At 41.1% G+C, this 18,646-nt stretch overlaps 1 protein-coding gene across 1 annotated transcript in view; it reads left to right on the plus strand.

The window, feature by feature from the left end:
- Positions 1–18,646, plus strand: part of DNAH8 (dynein axonemal heavy chain 8) — a 317,992-nt gene that overhangs the window by 204,040 nt on the left and 95,306 nt on the right. The window contains exons 71-78 of the mRNA XM_086371558.1: positions 831–958; positions 1,717–1,888; positions 3,508–3,663; positions 8,809–8,964; positions 10,612–10,794; positions 15,560–15,665; positions 17,458–17,710; positions 17,816–18,006. Coding sequence (XP_086227684.1) covers positions 831–958; positions 1,717–1,888; positions 3,508–3,663; positions 8,809–8,964; positions 10,612–10,794; positions 15,560–15,665; positions 17,458–17,710; positions 17,816–18,006 — 1,345 coding nt within the window. The remainder of the gene's footprint in view (positions 1–830; positions 959–1,716; positions 1,889–3,507; positions 3,664–8,808; positions 8,965–10,611; positions 10,795–15,559; positions 15,666–17,457; positions 17,711–17,815; positions 18,007–18,646) is intronic.

Consider the following 18,646-nt stretch of genomic DNA (forward strand, 5'->3'; position numbering starts at 1 on the left):
CAGGGATCAAAAGTGGGCGGATTGAGGATGTCACCCCATCCTCTCCGACAGCACCTGCAGGAAAGGATCAGCTTGTGGGGGTGCGGGCCAAGGGGAGAAGAAAGCCTTGATTTGCAGTGTTTGCTTATTTCTGTGGTCTAGGTACCTCCTCCACTGTCGGTTCTAAGCTATCTATGAGGCAGTTGAGAGAGAAGATGAGCGTGCCATTATATCCTATTGCCACCATGCAGAGGCGGTGAACTTCACCCAGGAGTATAGATAATACAAATATATAGTCGACAATTAGGAGTTGATGAATTTTGATGATTCATTACCTTTAATATAATGGGCTTAATTGTAAGTTTATATAATTTAGTTTTTCACAGTGGCTGTGTTTAATGCCAGCTCACAAATTTTCTGAAAAATGTTAACAGTTGACTCCTTTGAGCTGATACAAGCTGGCTGCAGCATACTACTGTTGTGTAGATTTTTTCTGTAGAAAAAGAAAAAATCCTTTATAAACTGCAAAGAACTCAGAGTCATTATTAAATCCAGGACTTTAAAAGGTATATTTATTGTTTTGAAAATACTTAATAGAAATCCTATTTAAGCTATGTAATTTGGATTCTCCCTTTCAAAATGGCTCCTTTTGAAATTTTGTAAGGTAAAATAACTGTATTATGAATGAATTATAAAAATTTAATATGTAAAATTTTACTGACTGTATTTTTAGATTATATTTATTTTGCACATTGAGAAATTCCTCCAGGTATTTTTACATGTCAATATAATGGATGTTTGATTAAGCAGTTTAAAAAGTTCTCTGAGACAGTCTCCTTTTATGAATGTAGGATTTGCTTAATGATGCTGACATGTGCCGGAAAAAGATGCAGGCAGCTTCCACCCTCATTGATGGACTGAGTGGAGAAAAAGTCCGATGGACTCAGCAAAGCAAAGAGTTCAGAGCTCAGATTAATAGGTATCAACTTTGGTCTTTGTTATAATTGCTCTCCTTAGTCATCAGCCCAAAGGCCACCTCTTGTGACATGGGGAGATAAAGTCGGATTCCCTGAAGTGCTTTTCTCCTCTGTTTCCATGTCCGCATGCCGGGATCCCACCATCTAAGAAAGTGCTTAGAGCTTGAGTCCCACACTCTAAAACGGAGAGAAGAAAACTTGGTGAAACATTTTTTAACTCACTATTTGTGTGGGGGTGCTTCTGATATCATCTGAATTTGCCAGAACAATCTAGATACCGGTTCCAGTTCTACACCTTTCACCTCAAGGATTTTGAAAGTGTAGACTGACAATTTGTTCTCAATGGAAGGGCATCTTGGGCTGGTGTCTTCTGAAAACTGAAAGAGAGGGAATGAGAGGGGAGTAGGAGAATGGCAAAAGGAAAAAGAAAGAGGATGACAAAGAAATAGTGGTTTAATCAAGGCTGAATATGAACAGGACTAGGACTTGCTTCTTCCTCATCTGGAAGTCAAGCTTCAGGACTCTAGGCTTCAGGAAGGAGCCTCTTTCTTGCTCCTGGACTTATCCGAAATGTGGCCACTCCCACCCTGTTTGGAGCCTTTAGGCTGGCTCCTTTACCCGCTCCATGTCTTGTTGCCAAGTGTTAAGCAGGGAGCAGAGAAGAACTTCACCTAGTAACGAAACTGCCCGATGGCCTTTCAGATTCCTTACTAGGAGAGCTTAGAACGTGTTGGTGATTCACTTTATTGTTTCTTAACAGGCTTGTAGGGGATATTCTGCTATGCACTGGATTCCTGTCCTACCTTGGTCCTTTCAATCAGATATTTAGGAACTATTTGCTGAAAGAGCAATGGGAGATAGAGTTGAAAGCACGGAAGATTCCTTTCACTGAAAACCTGAATCTTATTTCAATGTTGGTAGATCCTCCAACAGTAAGTGTTACTTTCCTCATATCATTAGTTGAATTTCATTTTATTCACAAGAAATCAAGGTATGCCTGACTTATTCTTTTTGCATTTAATTGGAAAGATCATTTTCAAAATGCTGAAGCATGACAAATTTTTTTTTCTTTGTGGTACAAAATTTCTCTTGCATTTTAAGAAATCTTGCTTTCAAATTGGTCTCTCAGTCAGGTCCGACTCTTTGTGACCCCATGGACTGTGGCCCATCAGTTTCCTCTGTCCATGGGATTCTCCAGGCAAGAATACTGGAGGGGGGTTGCCATTTCTGTCTCCAAGGGATCTTTCCAACCCAGGTATCAAACCCACATCTTCAATTGCACTGCTTTGAGTGAAAAGATAATTTTTGAGCTACAGACTTGCTAATATTGAGCTCTTCATATAACCCTCCATTATTTACACCACTCTTATTGAATCTCATTCTCTTACAAATATTCTAGGAAGATGTAGGCATTAGCTAGGCTGTAAGTATTGGTATTATTAACTTTCTTTTGATTATTAACCATCTTTTTATAATGTCTAACAGTGTAATACAATAGCACATTCTGGCATCGCTGAGTGATAGCATGCACTGCTAGACTAACCTTTCTTGGTAGGAATTTGATGCCATTGTTAATTTTCAGTATATCTTACAGACCTCTTGCAGTGTTAAATGCTTTCCAGGCAATTTGTATTCATGAGCTGATTTTTGATTTGTAAATATGTTCCCCAGTTGCAATTTCCCAGGGGAAGCCAAGCTATTAATTTCAAGTTATCTCTATTTAAAAGTCAAAAAATTATCTTTTCCAATTCAAACAGTGTTCAGCTGGTCCCCACAGGTACTAGATAATGTATTGGAAACACACTGATTATGGCCTTCAGAGGAGCTAAGATAATTGAACGAAGGTGGAGGCTTCTCTGCATCTTGGGTGATTTCATTGACCATGGCTTCCCAGTTGGCAAGTGGTCAAGAGTCCACCTGCCAATGCAGAAGCTGCAGGTCCTGTCCCTGGGTCAGGAATATCCCCTGGAGTAGGAAGTGGCAACCAACTCCAGTATGTTTGCATGGAAAATCCCATGGACAGAGGAGCCTGGCAGGCTACAGTTCATGGGGTCACAAAGAGTTGGACATGATGGAGTGACTGAGCACAGCACCTTCTTGATTTTGAAAGGAATATTTAGAAAACTGTCATTGATGAGTTCCTGCCAATGTGATATTTCTTGTCCCCTAATTTCTCTGCCTCCAGCTGTGCAGTGCCCCTTCCCCCATGTGAGCAGAACAAGAGGGCAGGAAGGGGAAATTTCAGAGGCAGAACCCTTAGGGCTTGCCTACTCTGACTTCTCAGAATATTCATTGTCTCTGCTAACTCCAGTCCATCTAGATCCCACCCAGTCTCGGGTTTCCTACTAGGGAAAGGCTTTATTAGATGATAAATTTGTTTAACTTAGTGTTATTTGGTTCACATTTGTAACTTTGAGTTTTTTTACGAGAATGTTGCATAGTCCTAATCTAAAAAAAAAAAGTCTAAATTTTAAATTATTTGTGGCATTAATTACTAACAAAAGCCTTCTCGTCTTCCTTTGCGTGGCCACATCCATTTCCTGTTATGCAGATTGGTGAGTGGGGGCTGCAAGGCTTACCAGGAGATGACCTCTCAATTCAGAATGGCATCATTGTGACAAAGGCCACCAGATACCCACTCCTCATAGACCCACAAACTCAAGGCAAAACGTGGATTAAATCAAAGGAAAAAGAAAACGACTTGCAGGTATGGACCATTTGGTGGGTGGGAAAGTAATCTTGAAATCAAGAAGTTTTCCCACAATTTCAGTTGAATCTGTCATTAAATTGTCATCTTTATGATAGTTTTTGCTAATTCACACCTTTGAGTTTTGTGACAGTGATTTGGGGCAAAGGTTCTGATATTTGCTTTTTAAACATATTTATTTATTTATTTAACTGCCCTGTATTAGTTGTGGCACAAGAGATCTTTTTAGTTGCAGTATATGAACTCTTGGTTGTATCATGTGAGATCTAGTTCCCTGAACAGGAATCGAACCCAGGCTTCCTGCCTTGGGAGCAGGGAGTCTTGGCCACTGGACCACCAGGGAGTCCTGGTCCTGATCATTTTCTCTCTTTTGTGATCTCTCTTGACCTCACTTTCCTTCTCTCTGTCCACTTCCCTGGCTGTATTGCTTTTGCTCATGTTGGATGAGGCTTTTATTCTGGGCCCTGAGATTGTGCTTACAGGAAAATGACAAGCACAGGACTTGTGATTCCTCAGATGAAAGCCACTTGCTCCAGCCTAACTCAGGTACTTGCTCACACTCTGGAGTTCAGCATTGCCGTTAGTCTACCAAGGTGTTAATCTTAAGGCAGACGTAGACACGGGCAGGATTTCAACATTCCTGGCTCCTCTGAGGATCCTGTGACATTGATACTTCAATTCTGTGTTACAATATGGATTATTCACTGTTTCCTCGACATTGTTCCGAGTTCCAAGCCTTATGGACCCAAAGTTTTGCTTGTAGCCTGTTTATTGTACTAACCAGAATGTTTCCTCCACCCAATTGCCCACTTATATCCAAGATAAAAGTCTTGAGCATTATTCAGAGTCCGCATCCAATATTACCTTTCACCAGACTTGCCTGAATCCACAGCTTCATACAGCCTGTCCTGATTCCTCACACACCTTGTATTTCTTCTGTGGACTAGAAGTATGCCTTAAATTACTGTTCTTTGCACATTTGTCTTTTTTTTTTTTTTGACTTGTATTTTTTTTTACTGGGCTTCCCTGGTAGCTCAACTAAAGAATCCACCTGCAACGCAGGAGACCCCAGTTTGATTCCTGGATTGGAAAGATCCTCTGGAGAAAGGGATAAGCTACCCACTCCAGTATTTTGGGGTTTCCCTGGTGGCTCAGCTGGTAAAGAATCCACCTGCAATGCAGAAGACCTGCATTCAATCCCTGGGTTGAGAAGATCCCCTGGAGAAGGGAAAAACTACCCCCTCCAGTATTCTGACCTGGAGAATTCCCTGGACTACAGTCCATGGGGTTGCAAAGAGTTGGACATGACTTTCACCTATACTATAAACTTGGGCAAATTCCCAGAGATGGTGAGGGCCAGGGAGGCCTGGCGTGCTGCAGTCCATGGGGTCACGGAAAGTTGGATATGACTGGGCAACTGAACAACAGCAACAACTCCATAAACTTCTTGTTAGATTTATGGTTTTATGCCATCTATATGTTTTCAGCATTTATTGAATTAAAGTGTGTAATCATTACAGGAAAAAAAAAAAAACCCAGAAAAATCATGTGGTCATCTTGATAAATGCAGAAAAAGTAAGTTGGTAAAATCAAAACTTCCAGCAAACTGAGATTAGGAGAAAGAGTTAGTGGCTCAGTCGTCTCCAACTTTTTGTGACCCCATGGACAGGAGCCCCCCAGGCTCCTCTGTTCATGGAATTCTCCAGGCCAGAATACTGGAGTGGGTAGCCATTCCCTTCTCCAGGGGATCTTCCCAACCCAGGGATCAAACCTGGGTCTCTTGCGTTGCAGGCAGATTCTTTATCATCTAAGCCCCAGGGAAGCCCAAGATTAAGAGGGCCCTTCCTTAATCAGATAAAGAGTATTTACAAAAAGCCTACAAGAAACACCACATTTAGTGGTGAAACAGTGAAAGATTTCCTTCTGAGATCAAGACTTTGCAGGCACGGGGACATTGCCTATTGCTCTGGAGCACCCCCCAAGATTCTCCCACCTAATTAAGACTTCAATCTATGTTGACTTAGAAAACTCAGGAAAATCCTCGCAAAGATCAGAGAGTATAAGTGGAGGGGAAGAGTTAAGGAAAGTGGGGTTGATGGGAAAGTAGCTTCTGAGGAGCTGTATACACAGAAGTGCATGAGTGGTGTGTACCAGTCTTCCTCCTCCTGAACTCAGCCCCCTGGATCCAGCTCAGCTATAACTTGTTCCTTACTCCGTTCCTCACTCCTCTTGCCTCCCCTGGCTGTTGATCTCCCTGCTCATCTTAGTCTTATTTTTTCTGATTGTGGCTTTATTTCTCCATTTAATTCATTGATAGTCTTCAGTCATGTCCTTCCCGATAAAGCCTCATCCCAAGAAACTTCCTGAGGAAGTAAAAGAAATATATCAGACATACTTCCTTATTTTAAAAACCATCAACTGCTGGGATGTACGTAAATTGAACTGCATCTTTTTTACTCAGACAGCATAGTATTTTTCTGAATATGTGGATAGGCATATGCACAAACACACATAAATGAAAAGAAAATGAAGCAAAACCATCACTTCTGTGCTCGGTAAGGAAGGCAAAATGAAAAATGAAACATTTTATAAATGAAAAACAAAACATATTGGGCATGTCCAGGGCTGCATTTCACCTTGGCAGCTTTGCCAAGGTCATCTTCAAAGCCTTTCCAGCACCTATAGCTCTGACTTCTGAATAAAGAATGTATTTGCTTAAGTCCTCTGTGAAGAATTCACTGAGTGAAGACCTAGTTCCAGAGTATCTGTGCGGGTGATACAGGCTCTCATGTGGCCGCCATACAGTATTCCTCCATGAGAAAAATCAAGTGAATCCAACCCGAAACTATAACTCCAAAATATTACTTCAAGTTTACAAAAATAGTAAAGGTGGTTAAAAGATAATTTAATAAATCAACAATTTGAAAATTATTTCTTTAATTGCTATATTAGTCAGGGTTTTTCAGAAAAACAGAACTGAAAGGATATCCAGGTACAGATACATAGAAAGAGATTTATTATGAAGGGGTGGCTCATGGGATTATGGAGGCTGAGAAGTCCCCGATCTGCTGTCTACAGGCTGGAGCCCCAGGAAAGCTGGTGGTGTCGTTCCAGTCCAAACCCTGAAGGTCTGAGGACCATGGGAGCCAGTGGGGTCAGTCCCAGTCCCAGTCTGAAGTCCTCAGAGTCAGGAGCTGATGTCCAAGGGCAGGAGAAGATGGATGTGCTAACCTATGCAGAGAACAAATCGGCACTTCCTCCAGCTGTCTGTTCTGTTCAGGTCCTTAATGGATTGGACAGTGCCCACCTACATGGGTGAGGGCCATAATCTTTATTCAGAATGTCGACTCAAACGCTAATCTCTTCCAGAAACAACCTCACAAACACACCTTGAAATAATGCTTGCCAGCTATCTGGGCATTCATTAGCCCGATCAAGTTGACACATAAAATTAACCATCACACTTGGGAAAGACATCACAAAGACAGAGTTTGCTTCTTGGGGAATCGAGAAGGACAATTACATTCAGTCTTCTTGGGACCTTATTTCATCTTATTTAAATACGCTAGTTAAAGCTCTTTGTTTGGATTCATTTACCTTATCAACTTATAGTGAGGTCTTGCACAGCATATCATGTACATAAATAAAGCTGTCCATCTAGGGGGAAACGTTCCATGGTGTGCAAGATTTTCTGTTTTTAGTTATTTCTGTTTTGATCAAAACAGGACAAAGACAGACTTATTTTTGATTCCACGCCTTTCTTCATTGCAAGTGAAAGACAATATTTTTAAATTTCACCCTCCTAATCACCTGATATCTCGGTGGATCTTCCTTTTTAATTTTTTCTTCTGTTTATTTGGCTGCTTGTGGCATGAGGGATCTTTAATTTTATTTTAATCGGAAGCTAATTACTTTACAATATTGTGGCGGTTTTTGCCATACATCGACATGAGTCAGCCACAGGTGTACATGTGTCCCACCATCCTGAACCCCCCCTCCCACCTCCCTCCCCACCCCATCCATCTGAGTTGTTCCAGAGCACCAGCTCTGACACCCTGCTTCATGCACTGAACCTGCACTTCATATATTTTACATATGGTAATATACATGTTTCAATGCTAGTCTTTCATATCGTCCCACCCTTGTCTTCTCCCGCGTAGTCCAAAAGTCTGTTCTTTACATCTGTGTCTCTTTTGCTGTCTTGCATATAGGGTTGTCATTATTGTCTTTCTAAATTCTTAGTTCTTAGTCCTTGGATAGAATCCGTGCCCCTGTGGAAGCCCAGTGTCTTAACCACTGGACCACCAGGGAAGTCCTCTCTTGTATCTTAAGATCAGCACTCACAGTAGCATAAAGGCAATAGTTGAATTCAGAGAATAGAGGATAAGAAGGTGGAGAGTTGAGGACTGAACCTATGGGAATCCTCACACTTAGGCAGAGGGAGAGATCACTGGAGACGTAAAGAGTTCCAAGTCAGTTGGCTAATGCAAAGATCAACTAGCCCAGATGGGGTGTTTTAACTAATAACAAACATTGATCTAAAAATGGAGAACCCCACCAGACATTCAGAATCCTAATTTTTTTTTTAATGTAAGAATATTTTAAAAATGTATAGTCTGTTAGGTTGATTTTATGCAAAGTACCATATTCTTATGTTATGTCACTGTTAGAGACAGAATTCCCGGATGAACCTTAGGTTGATTCAGTATGTCATTTCTGACATCCCTATGGTTTTTAAAAAATCACTTATTCATCTCATAGGTGTCCTGAGAAGATAAAGTGAGTATCATAAAAATGCAAGTTAGTTTGCTTTCTTTGAATGATTGTAGCTATGTAAGTTTAAAGGGTTAATCCTTGATTACCTCTCTTCCACCTGCCAGAGCAGAGCTCTGACTTCCAACTAAGGAATGACCTTTGTTTCTCTTTCAATCGGAGAGACCCCCATTACACACCCAGGGCTTCCACAGAGTCGTGACCCCCCAAGTTTTGAAAATTATGTTTTGTTTGTTATTTTTATATTTATAATTAAAGCTTCCTGTACAGTCCTTAGAATTCTTAGGCCTTTGCCCAAATATCTCTGGTTTCCGCTCAGAAACAGGCACATTCTTTGTAACATTTCTGCAGCAATGAACTCTTTATTTTTAGGTAACCTCTTTGAACCATAAATATTTCCGCACACACCTGGAGGACAGTCTTTCCTTGGGCCGACCCCTTCTTATTGAGGACATCCGTGAAGAGCTGGATCCAGCCCTGGATAATGTATTAGAAAAGAATTTCATCAAGTCAGGCACCACTTTCAAGGTGAGCTTTGAAAAAAGAAAAGAGCAATGGTGACATCTACTTATCTTTTGGAGCACAGCAGCGAAGACAGTTTTCTTCAGGTGGTAGCATTTGACGTGCTGAAAGAATTATTTCCAAACTCATATTCAGTGTTTCCTTAAAAAAATATATATATATATATATACACACACACACACACACACACACACACAGGGGCGAGAACAGTATCTTGCTAACAATAGCCATTTACCTGAAACTAAACAAGATCTGAAGGAAAGGCATCTGGTGATAATGATATATTATTGTTACACACAAAATATGTATATTTTAGCAGCTCTGAGAAAGGTGGTTTCCAAACCATGTATACTTCTATACAGTAAAACCTGTGTTTCCTCACTGAATAAAATGGCATTTTTAGTAAAGTATAGGGACATTGATTTTATTTCTCTATTAACTTTCAATTAAAACTCATGAACTTTGCTGGAAGCAGTAGAATATGGTTTCTGATGATTGGTGATAACATGAATTGTTTTCAATACAAGTGTTTCTTTTTTAATTGGTTTCATTCTTTACTTTTAGTTTTCTTCGGTTTTACTGAATGACAGCATTTCTGATCGAGAATTTTTTGCTCTGAATAACTTAATTTCAGGAATATCAGTGAATAAGAATGCCAATTTTCTCATTAAATATAGATTTATTTAGAGGAATGTTCTTCATAATGTGAATTCCTTCAAATGCCATATTTAATATGCCAAAGGAGGTTTTAGTACATCCATTCCTGAAAGGGCTTTTAAAAGACCCAGATTCTTACCTGCAATGTGAAGGTCATGATGCCTGAGAATTAGTGCCTTAGTGATGTGGTTTTCACTCACATGCAAGATTAATATTAATTAAAAATTTAAATCATTTAAAATTTTAGAATTTCCACCTGAGTTTTAGATAGCAAACCCAGTTGTTTTTGATACACTGAAAATTGTTATGTTTAAGATAAGTGTTATCTGAGGAAAAAAGTTAGCGTTTTTTTCCTCTGAAAGTTTCATTAACCCTTTCTCTTGTCAAATGTGCTTCAGATGACTACGAAATGCAAAAAGAAATAGCACTTCTTATAAACACAACAAATTTCTGTAGTAGGAAATTTCCTCAGGTGAAGAAAAGCAGTCAAATCTTAGACATGTCCGAGTTTTCCTTTATTCCAGGGGCCCCCAACCTCTGGGATCTAATGCTTGATGATCTGAGGTGGAGCCAATGTGATAATAAATAAATAAAGTGCATAATGAATGTAGTGTGCTCCAATCATTCTGAAACCACCCCCCTCCACCCCCCCAGGACATGGAGAAATTGTCCTCCATGAAACCAGCCCCTGGTACCAAAAAGGGTTGGGGACCACTGCTTTATTCACATTTGTTTTGGATAAATTTTTCGTTTAATTTTCTTGGCGTCATGGCTAAAATCATCTTCAGGCAGAGAAAGAATTTAAACCACAAGTTTAAATTATTCTAAAAGAATATGATCTATCATATAAGTTCAGTGATTAAAATTTTACAACTGGTTTTTGTAATTCATTCAAGTTTCACTGCATTGACCTTTGGTAAATTCTCTCCTAAACTGAACCCAAATTCCTTGTCTGCCCTTTAAGCTGTGTGTAATTTAATATTTGAATTGATGTAGGTGAAAGTCGGCGATAAGGAATGTGATGTCATGGATACATTTAAACTTTATATTACGACAAAGTTACCAAACCCTGCCTTTACCCCTGAGATCAATGCTAAAACGTCAGTCATTGATTTTACTGTTACCATGAAAGGGCTTGAGAACCAGTTACTAAGGAGGGTAATTCTAACAGAGAAACAGGTAATGATTTCTCAAGGTAAAGAACTTCTGCTTATAATAAATTATAATAATGTTTTAATGTATTAGGAAATTGTTGAATGTATGGAAAGGAAAAAATGAAGCAAATCATATTTACCTTTGTTAGCATAAATATTTGTTTCTCAGGTCCTGTTGAGAAATCGTGCAACTAATCTATTTTCTGATCCCTGAAAACACATGTGCACACACATGCCACTCTCTACTTCTGACTTTAAGGCTTTGGGTATATTGACTTTCATATCTACAGCCCTATAGATGAGTAATCTTGAGTTTCACCTGAAAAATTCAATGAAATGATGATCCTGAAGAAAAAGAAATTGCTCTGGATGAGTATTATTAGTAGTTTTAACTGCTGCTGCTGCTAAGTCGCTTCAGTCGTGTCCGACTCTATGTGACCCCATAGACGGCAGCCCACCAGGCTTCCCCATCCCTGGGATTCTCCAGGCAAGAACACTGGAGTGGGTTGCCATTTCCTTCTCCGATGCATGAAAGTGAAAAGTGAAAGTGAAGTCGCTCAGTCGTGTCCGACTCCTAGCTACTACACTGCAATAGTAATTGATATACTTGGCTATAATTGATACTATCACACTCTAATAATCTAATGATGTAGGGAGCCTTACTTTCATTTTAGTTAAATAAAACTTATACTGAAGCAGAGAAATTAAGTATAATTGAGAGTTCTGATAAAACAAAGAACAACGTAAAGCTGGAAAATTTTAAGGGCCTGATAAGCTAAGTTTTAAGATAAAGCTCAGAAAACATTAAATGTTATATATAAAATATAATTTTATATATTTTTATTGTATAAAATCTATTTTCATAAAATCTGAGAAAGTTTATATTTGCTTAAATGTAACTAATTTTAAGGGCTTTCTAGGAGAAGGAAATGGCAACCCACTGCAGTGTTCTTGCCTGGAGAATCCCAGGGATGGGGGAGCCTGGTGGGCTGCCATCTATGGGGTCGCACAGAGTCGGACACAACTGAAGCGACTTAGCAGCAGCAGCAGTAGGTGGTGCTAGCGCTAAAGAACCTGCCTGTCAATGCAGGAGACATAAGATCCCCAGGAGAAATGGCAACCCACTCCAGTATTCTTGTCTGGAGAATCCCATGGACACAGGAGCCTGGTGGGCTACGGTCCATGGGGTTGCAAAGAGTTGGACATGACTGAAAGCGACTTAGCACATAGCATATAGCACAACTAATTATAGTATTAAGGGTTCAAGGAGAAGGCCAGGTTAGAAATAGTAATGGGAGGGTGAGAAAAAGAATGGCAGAAGAAAGGAGGAAAAGAAGAGACGTGAATAGATGGCAACAGATACAAAGGAAAAATTCAAAAAGGGAAAGATACTGACACCAAAAAAATAGAGGGCTCAGTAAAATGAGAAGTAAAATCCCATCTGGTTAATAAGAAATGGCTGACTTGGGGCAAGCCCTTGAAAGACAGCCAGTGTAGTGGGGTGAAAGGGGCCCAATCTCAGCTTCCTCTCTCATTAGCTGTGTGATCTTAGTTTCCAAAAAAATGGCCCAGGGCTTATGCAATCCAGAAAGGGAAGTCTCTCACTTCTAGAGTCTGGCAGAGAGCATAGGCCCCTCAGTTCACTGCCTCTGTCACCTCTTAAGGCCGCATGGTATCAACTATTGAAAATCAGTCCTTCCTTCTTGGTCTACCTGGTGCTGCTGATCTGTTTTGATGTTGCCTCATTGGTTCAGATCCCCAATGAAAGCTTCACTAACTTCTTAAGGCAGGCCATACCGCTGTCTAGGGTACACTCCTCATCCCCAGAGCACCCTAAACCCACTCCTCCGGGCCTTAGCTTCCTCTTCAAGAGAGGTGCTAAGGTATTCATACCAACCTCGCTGGGAAAAACACTTAGTCTGCGATGTTTGGAGGGTGTATTTTTTTTCCTACATAAATAATGCATTCTTAAAATTATACTTTGAAAAATTTTTTCAAAGTTTCACAAAAGTTACAAGACTCATCTATGAACTCTCATGACATGATGTTTAACCTTCCTAACAATCTTGCTCTTATACCCCGTTTTTACAGATGAACAAATGGAGACCAGGGAGAATAAGGTCTTAACCATAAGAGTCCATGGACTTTCCACCCTGCCAAACCTCGTAGATAAGCTGTACAGGTCATGCTGTAAAACTCACAGGTGCCCACTGTGCCACATGCTTCTTTTTCCATATCACACTGAAAAGGAGGCTAACAGGATTTCATCTTGTCCACACATGCCTATACTGCCACCCAGGGGGTGACTGTTTTAATGCAGGCAATTCATTCATTATTCCCCTTGGGCTTCCCTTGTGGCTCAGATGATAAAGAATCTGCCTGCAATACGGGAGACCTGGGTTTGATCCCTGGGTTGGCAAGATCCCCGGGAGAAGGGAATGGCAACCCACTCTAGTATTCTTGCCTGAAAAATCCCATGGGTAAGGAGCCTGGTGGGCTACAGTCCATGGGGTCACAAAGTCAGACACAGCTGAGTGACTAACACTTCACTTCACCGCAAGTACAGCCATGATCTTATCACTAACCCATCAAATACTCCCAAACCACTAATACAATGGCAGTATACACTAGCATTGGAGTTAGAGGACAAGGGCATTAGGCCTGTCTCTGCTAGCAACTGTACTCAATTGCTTAGTTGTGTCTGACTCTTCGCTGCATTTTAAAAAATGAATGGGTAGGAGGGAGTATCCCTTGTGGTCTGGTGGTTAAGAATCCACCTGCCAATGCAGAGGGTGTGGGTTCGATCACTGATCTGGGAAGATTCCCACATGCCAAGTGACGACTAAGCCCATGTACCACAAAAGCCCGTGCAGCGCAACTACTGAGCCAGCACTCTGGAGCAACCGAAGCCTGCGTGCCCTAGAGCCCATGCTCTACAAGAGAAGCTGCTGGAATGAGAAACCCGTGCCCGCAACAAAGAGCAGCCCCTGCTTTCCACAACTAGAGAAAGCCCACGCACAGCAACAAAAACCCAGGGCAACCAAAAATAAACAAATACATCTTTTAAAAAAAATGAATTTAGGGGGACACGTTCCTGCCCTCTAGATGCTCAGAATCTGGTTGTGATGCCAGCCGTAGTAGATGTACAGATGACTGCCATGCTGTGGGTTTTCATTGACAAATTGATTTAGGAAGAATTTCTGGAAGTTTTTTGAGAAACTTTCTCAAATAAGTAGTTTAAAAACACATTTTAAATGCAGTTCTAAGTATACTGTGATTCCATGTAAGATCAGAAAAGAATGCTGTGAAGACTGCTTTTGAGACAATTTAATTTACTCTATATTTAGCATGAGTATTACAGTCATGTTACATTTTCTGAATTTGAAAATTGCACTGTGGCTGTATAAGAGAGTGTCCTGTTTCCCAGGAGATATGTTTCAGTTCTTAAAGGTAAAGGATGATGACACATGCACACAGTTCGGCAGCAATAATTATCACAGAGGAGAAATAATGGTAAAGCAAAATGGTGTTTGATGAATCTAGGTGAAGGGTATATGAGGGTTCATGGTACCAGTCTTGTAACTTTTCTGAAAGTTTGAAAAAATTTTTTCAAAGTATACTTTTAAGAATGCATCACTTATGTAGGAAAAAAATATACCCTCCAAACATCTAATTTAGCCATTCTGATAGAAGGGATGCAAAACAATGGAAAGTGGATGTATATTGGCAACTGACTATGTCAGGTCAAGTACCTGGTGTTCCTGTAGTCAGGTCCCAATTCAGAAGCTCCGATCACTTGAGTATCTATTCGTTTCTTGGTTTTAATGCCTCTTTGTTTCTGCCCTTTCTGACTGCAAATAAAGTTAGTATTTCTCACTGAGGGCGGTATGTGGGAACAGGGCCAAGAGAATGGGACACTCTGATTTAAATAAATGTAGAGGTGGAAAAAGCCTGGGAAGAATTATTTTAGCAGAGTTATCCCATGCATGCCAGTGTACGTGCTATGGAAACTTAATGCTAGTGGGCATAGTTTTTTTTTAATGGTTAAGAGAAACCAAAATACAGATTTGACTAACGATAGTGTCATTTGACGGAGAAGGCAATGGCACCCCACTCCAGTACTCTTGCCTGGAGAATCCCATGGATGGAGGAGCCTGGTGGGCTGCAGTCCATGGGGTCGCTAAGAGTCGGACACGACTGAGCGACTTCACTTTCACTTTTCACTTTCATGCATTGGAGAAGGAAATGGCAGCCCACTTCAGTGTTCTTGCCTGGAGAATCCCAGGGGTGGGGAAGCCTGGTGGGCTGCCGTCCACTGGGTCGCACAGAGTCGGACACGACTGAAGCGACGCAGCAGCAGCAGCAGCAGCAGTGTCATTTGAGTGGTATTTTGGTTTAAACTTTTAAAAATGAATAATAAACACTGCTGCTGCTGCTGCGTCGCTTCAGTCGTGTCTGACTCTGTGCGACCCAATGGACGGCAGCCCACCAGGCTTCCCCACCCCTGGGATTCTCCAGGCAAGAACACTGGAGTGGGCTGCCATTTCCTTCTCCAATGCATGAAAGTGAAAAGTGAAAGTGAAGTCGCTCAGTCGTTTCCGACTCTAGCGACCCCATGGACTGCAGCCCACCAGGCTCCTCAGTCCATGGGATTTTCCAGGCAAAAGTACTGGAGTGGGGTGCCATTGTCTTCTCCGTAATAAACACTAGTAAGTTGGATTTGCCATAATAACTGATAATTACACTTCTGATGATATTTTTTGTTTTGTTTTGTTTTTTTTTAATAACAGGAGTTAGAGTCTGAGAGGGTTAAACTTTTGGAGGATGTGACTTTTAATAAGCGGAAGATGAAAGAACTTGAAGATAACCTCCTCTACAAATTAAGTGCTACAAAAGGTATTGTGTTATTAAGAAATAATCATATAATGGATTGTGGATAGATTTCTTGTACCCTCTTTTCAATGCCCTCATGATTATAGATGTCAGGAAACAGTTCAGTTATCAATGCAAAAACAAGCAAGGCAATTTCCATCTAGATATTACAGAGAGACTGCAGGGAATCTGATGTTTAAATTAGCAACCGGCATCTGAGCATTTGATAATAACACAGTTTTCTTGATATAATTGCTTTCTCCTGAGAAAAACAAGGGCTCCCAATACAGCTAGGTAACTCATAATAGGCTAATTTGCTTGCCTGAAGGAAACTAATGCGCTCAATCTTTTTTTGTGTGTTTTTCGATCAGTTCTTTCATTTGGTGTTGAATAGCTGTTACCACAACGGGTTTTGATGTATGTAATCTTGTCAGAGAGACCTGAGCAGCCAGGGCTCAGTCACTCTTGACTTGACTGGACCTCCCACTTAGCAGTTGGGGTAGGTTCACCTCTGGGCAGTCAGGTCATCATTCCAACCCCTGATTTGGGGATATACTGTTCTGTAATAGGCAAAATACAGCAACCTAAATTCTATCCTTCATGAGTGAACTAATAATAAATACTTCAACTCAGTGGACGTTAGTTTGAGCAAACTCTGGGAGATAGTGAAGGACAGGGAAGCCCTGTGTGCTGTACTTCATGGAGTCACAGTCAGATGAGACTTAGCGACTGAACAACAGCAAATGAGTGCTTTCCAGAAGCACCTGAACTCTTGGGTAACCTCCCAGAAGTACATTAAGTGTCACTCTCACAACAGCCTCTAGCACGCTAAGGTGGCTTCATGGCAAAGGTCTTTATCTGCCTTAATTGCACTGCTTGTGCCGATGAAGTTGCCTGTCTCTTGGTCTGTGGCTTCTCCCAGCCATTTGAACGGATACCTCTGGGCATTGTAAATATTACCAAGGACTGACTGAGGGTTCCTCCCCCGATCTAGCCAAGAGTGTACTGGATCAAGACCTCTTTCCTGTGAGATTAGTCACAATTTGGACTTCTCTTGCAGACCTAACATGCCCATGAGAGCCTCTCAGCACCTTCCAGTAGCATCCACCTGCTCCCAGGTGGGCCAGAGCTTCGCACTCTGAAAATATCCTGACTGTCATCTCAGCACATCCAGAGCATCTTTCTGTGCCTTAAAACTGAGTTTATTGTCATAGACATGTTTAGGTCTATTCAGAAGGGTAAAACTGAAAACTAAATGCTGAAAAATCAGCATTTTTCTTCCTGGTCAGACACTTCCACTGTCCCCTAACTTACTAGAGACGTAGGAGGATCAGAGTCCTCAATGTCAAGGACTGTTGGACAAAAGCAGGAGTAGAAAGTGTACAGCTCACCTGCAAGCTAGTGGGTAATGTTTGGGTCAGCCTGTGCTGTGAGACAAATGGGATGGAGAAGCCCACGATGCCATGAGGGCACCCAGCAAGATGATAAAAGAGGCAACAGCACCGTCACATAAAGAACAGCTGAAACCGCTGGGACTGGTGGGAGACATGAGTTTTCTTTAAACATTTGAGGAACAGACATGTGGGCTATCTTGAGAACTGCCTTTTGCACATTTTCAGGCTGGAATGTTAGAACGAATTGAAGCCTCAGATAGATAGCTGGACTAGAAGCCTTTCCATGTCTCAAGATTCACCTTTCCACCCTGTGGGCTTTGAAGAAGTCAAGTTGAAAACTAACGGGATGATTGGAGAAGTGATGCATCTCTCTTTGTGAATTTCCCATCTCGCGTTCCCCAGCTTTCCTCTTTGGTTTTCAGGTTCCTTGGTAGACGATGAATCTCTCATTGGTGTCCTCCGCACCACCAAGCTGACAGCCGCTGAAGTCAGTGAAAAACTACACGTAGCTGCAGAAACGGAGGTCAAGATTAACACTGCCCAGGAGGAGTTCCGGCCCGCGGCCACCCGCGGCAGCATCCTCTACTTCCTCATCACGGAGATGAGCATGGTCAACATCATGTACCAGACCTCGCTGGCCCAGTTCTTGAAATTATTTGACCAGTCCATGGCCAGGTGGGGCCTCACTACCTAACTACCTCCCCCCCAACAAATTCTGTGTGTATTCCTACTCTCTTAGAAATAGATTTTTACTTCTTTGATTTTTAAAACATATTGCAGGTCTGAGAAGTCTCCGCTGCCTCAAAAGAGAATTACAAATATTATCGAATATCTGACCTACGAAGTTTTTACATATTCTGTCAGAGGCTTGTACGAGAACCACAAGTTCCTCTTTGTACTCCTCATGACCTTAAAGATCGATCTTCAGAGAGGAACTGTGAAGCACAGAGAGTTTCAGGCTCTCATTAAAGGTGAAAGGCTTGGGATGTGGATGTACTATGTAAAGGAGATTGCTTTTAATATGCTTTTTGATGTCCCGTAGACCCATTCTTGTAATACACAGAGGCATTAAGTTCTGTTGGAAGTGAAGTTCATTTTCCACCCCCTGATTTCTATTCATTTTGCTCTGGTTGCTCAAGATGACTTACTTCAGGTCTGTGTTAACTCTGCGATTTTTAGTTATGTCATTAAATTTCAGCTTTGTTGTTTAGGATTAGGACGTTCAAATGCCAAAAGGGGAAATAGTGATTTGGCGGATGAGCTTTCTACTGCAAGAGAGCAATTCCTTAAGCAGGGGATTATAGTGATGTTATAAGAGTGTAAACTTAAAAAGAAAGCACACTTGTATTTCATATTTAATGTGAATCCTATACATTGCTTACCTGCGTGTTAAAAGTATGATTAAGAAATGTAAATTATGGGCGTAGGTCTGGTGAGATCTTTACAACCTCCAGACATTCTTTTGATTCATTGAAGAGTATATAACTCCATTGCTAACACTAGCAAGCGGGTACTCTTTCTACCCCCTTCTGATGTCTATGTCAGAAGCTTTCTCTATCTCTTTTATATTTTAATAAAACTTGATCACACACACACACACACACACAAAGT

This window comes from Bos grunniens, chromosome 23, assembly GCF_055505025.1.
Source record: "Bos grunniens cultivar Pamir isolate PY7600 chromosome 23, Bosgru_T2T1.0, whole genome shotgun sequence".
Classification (NCBI taxonomy): domain Eukaryota; kingdom Metazoa; phylum Chordata; class Mammalia; order Artiodactyla; family Bovidae; genus Bos; species Bos grunniens.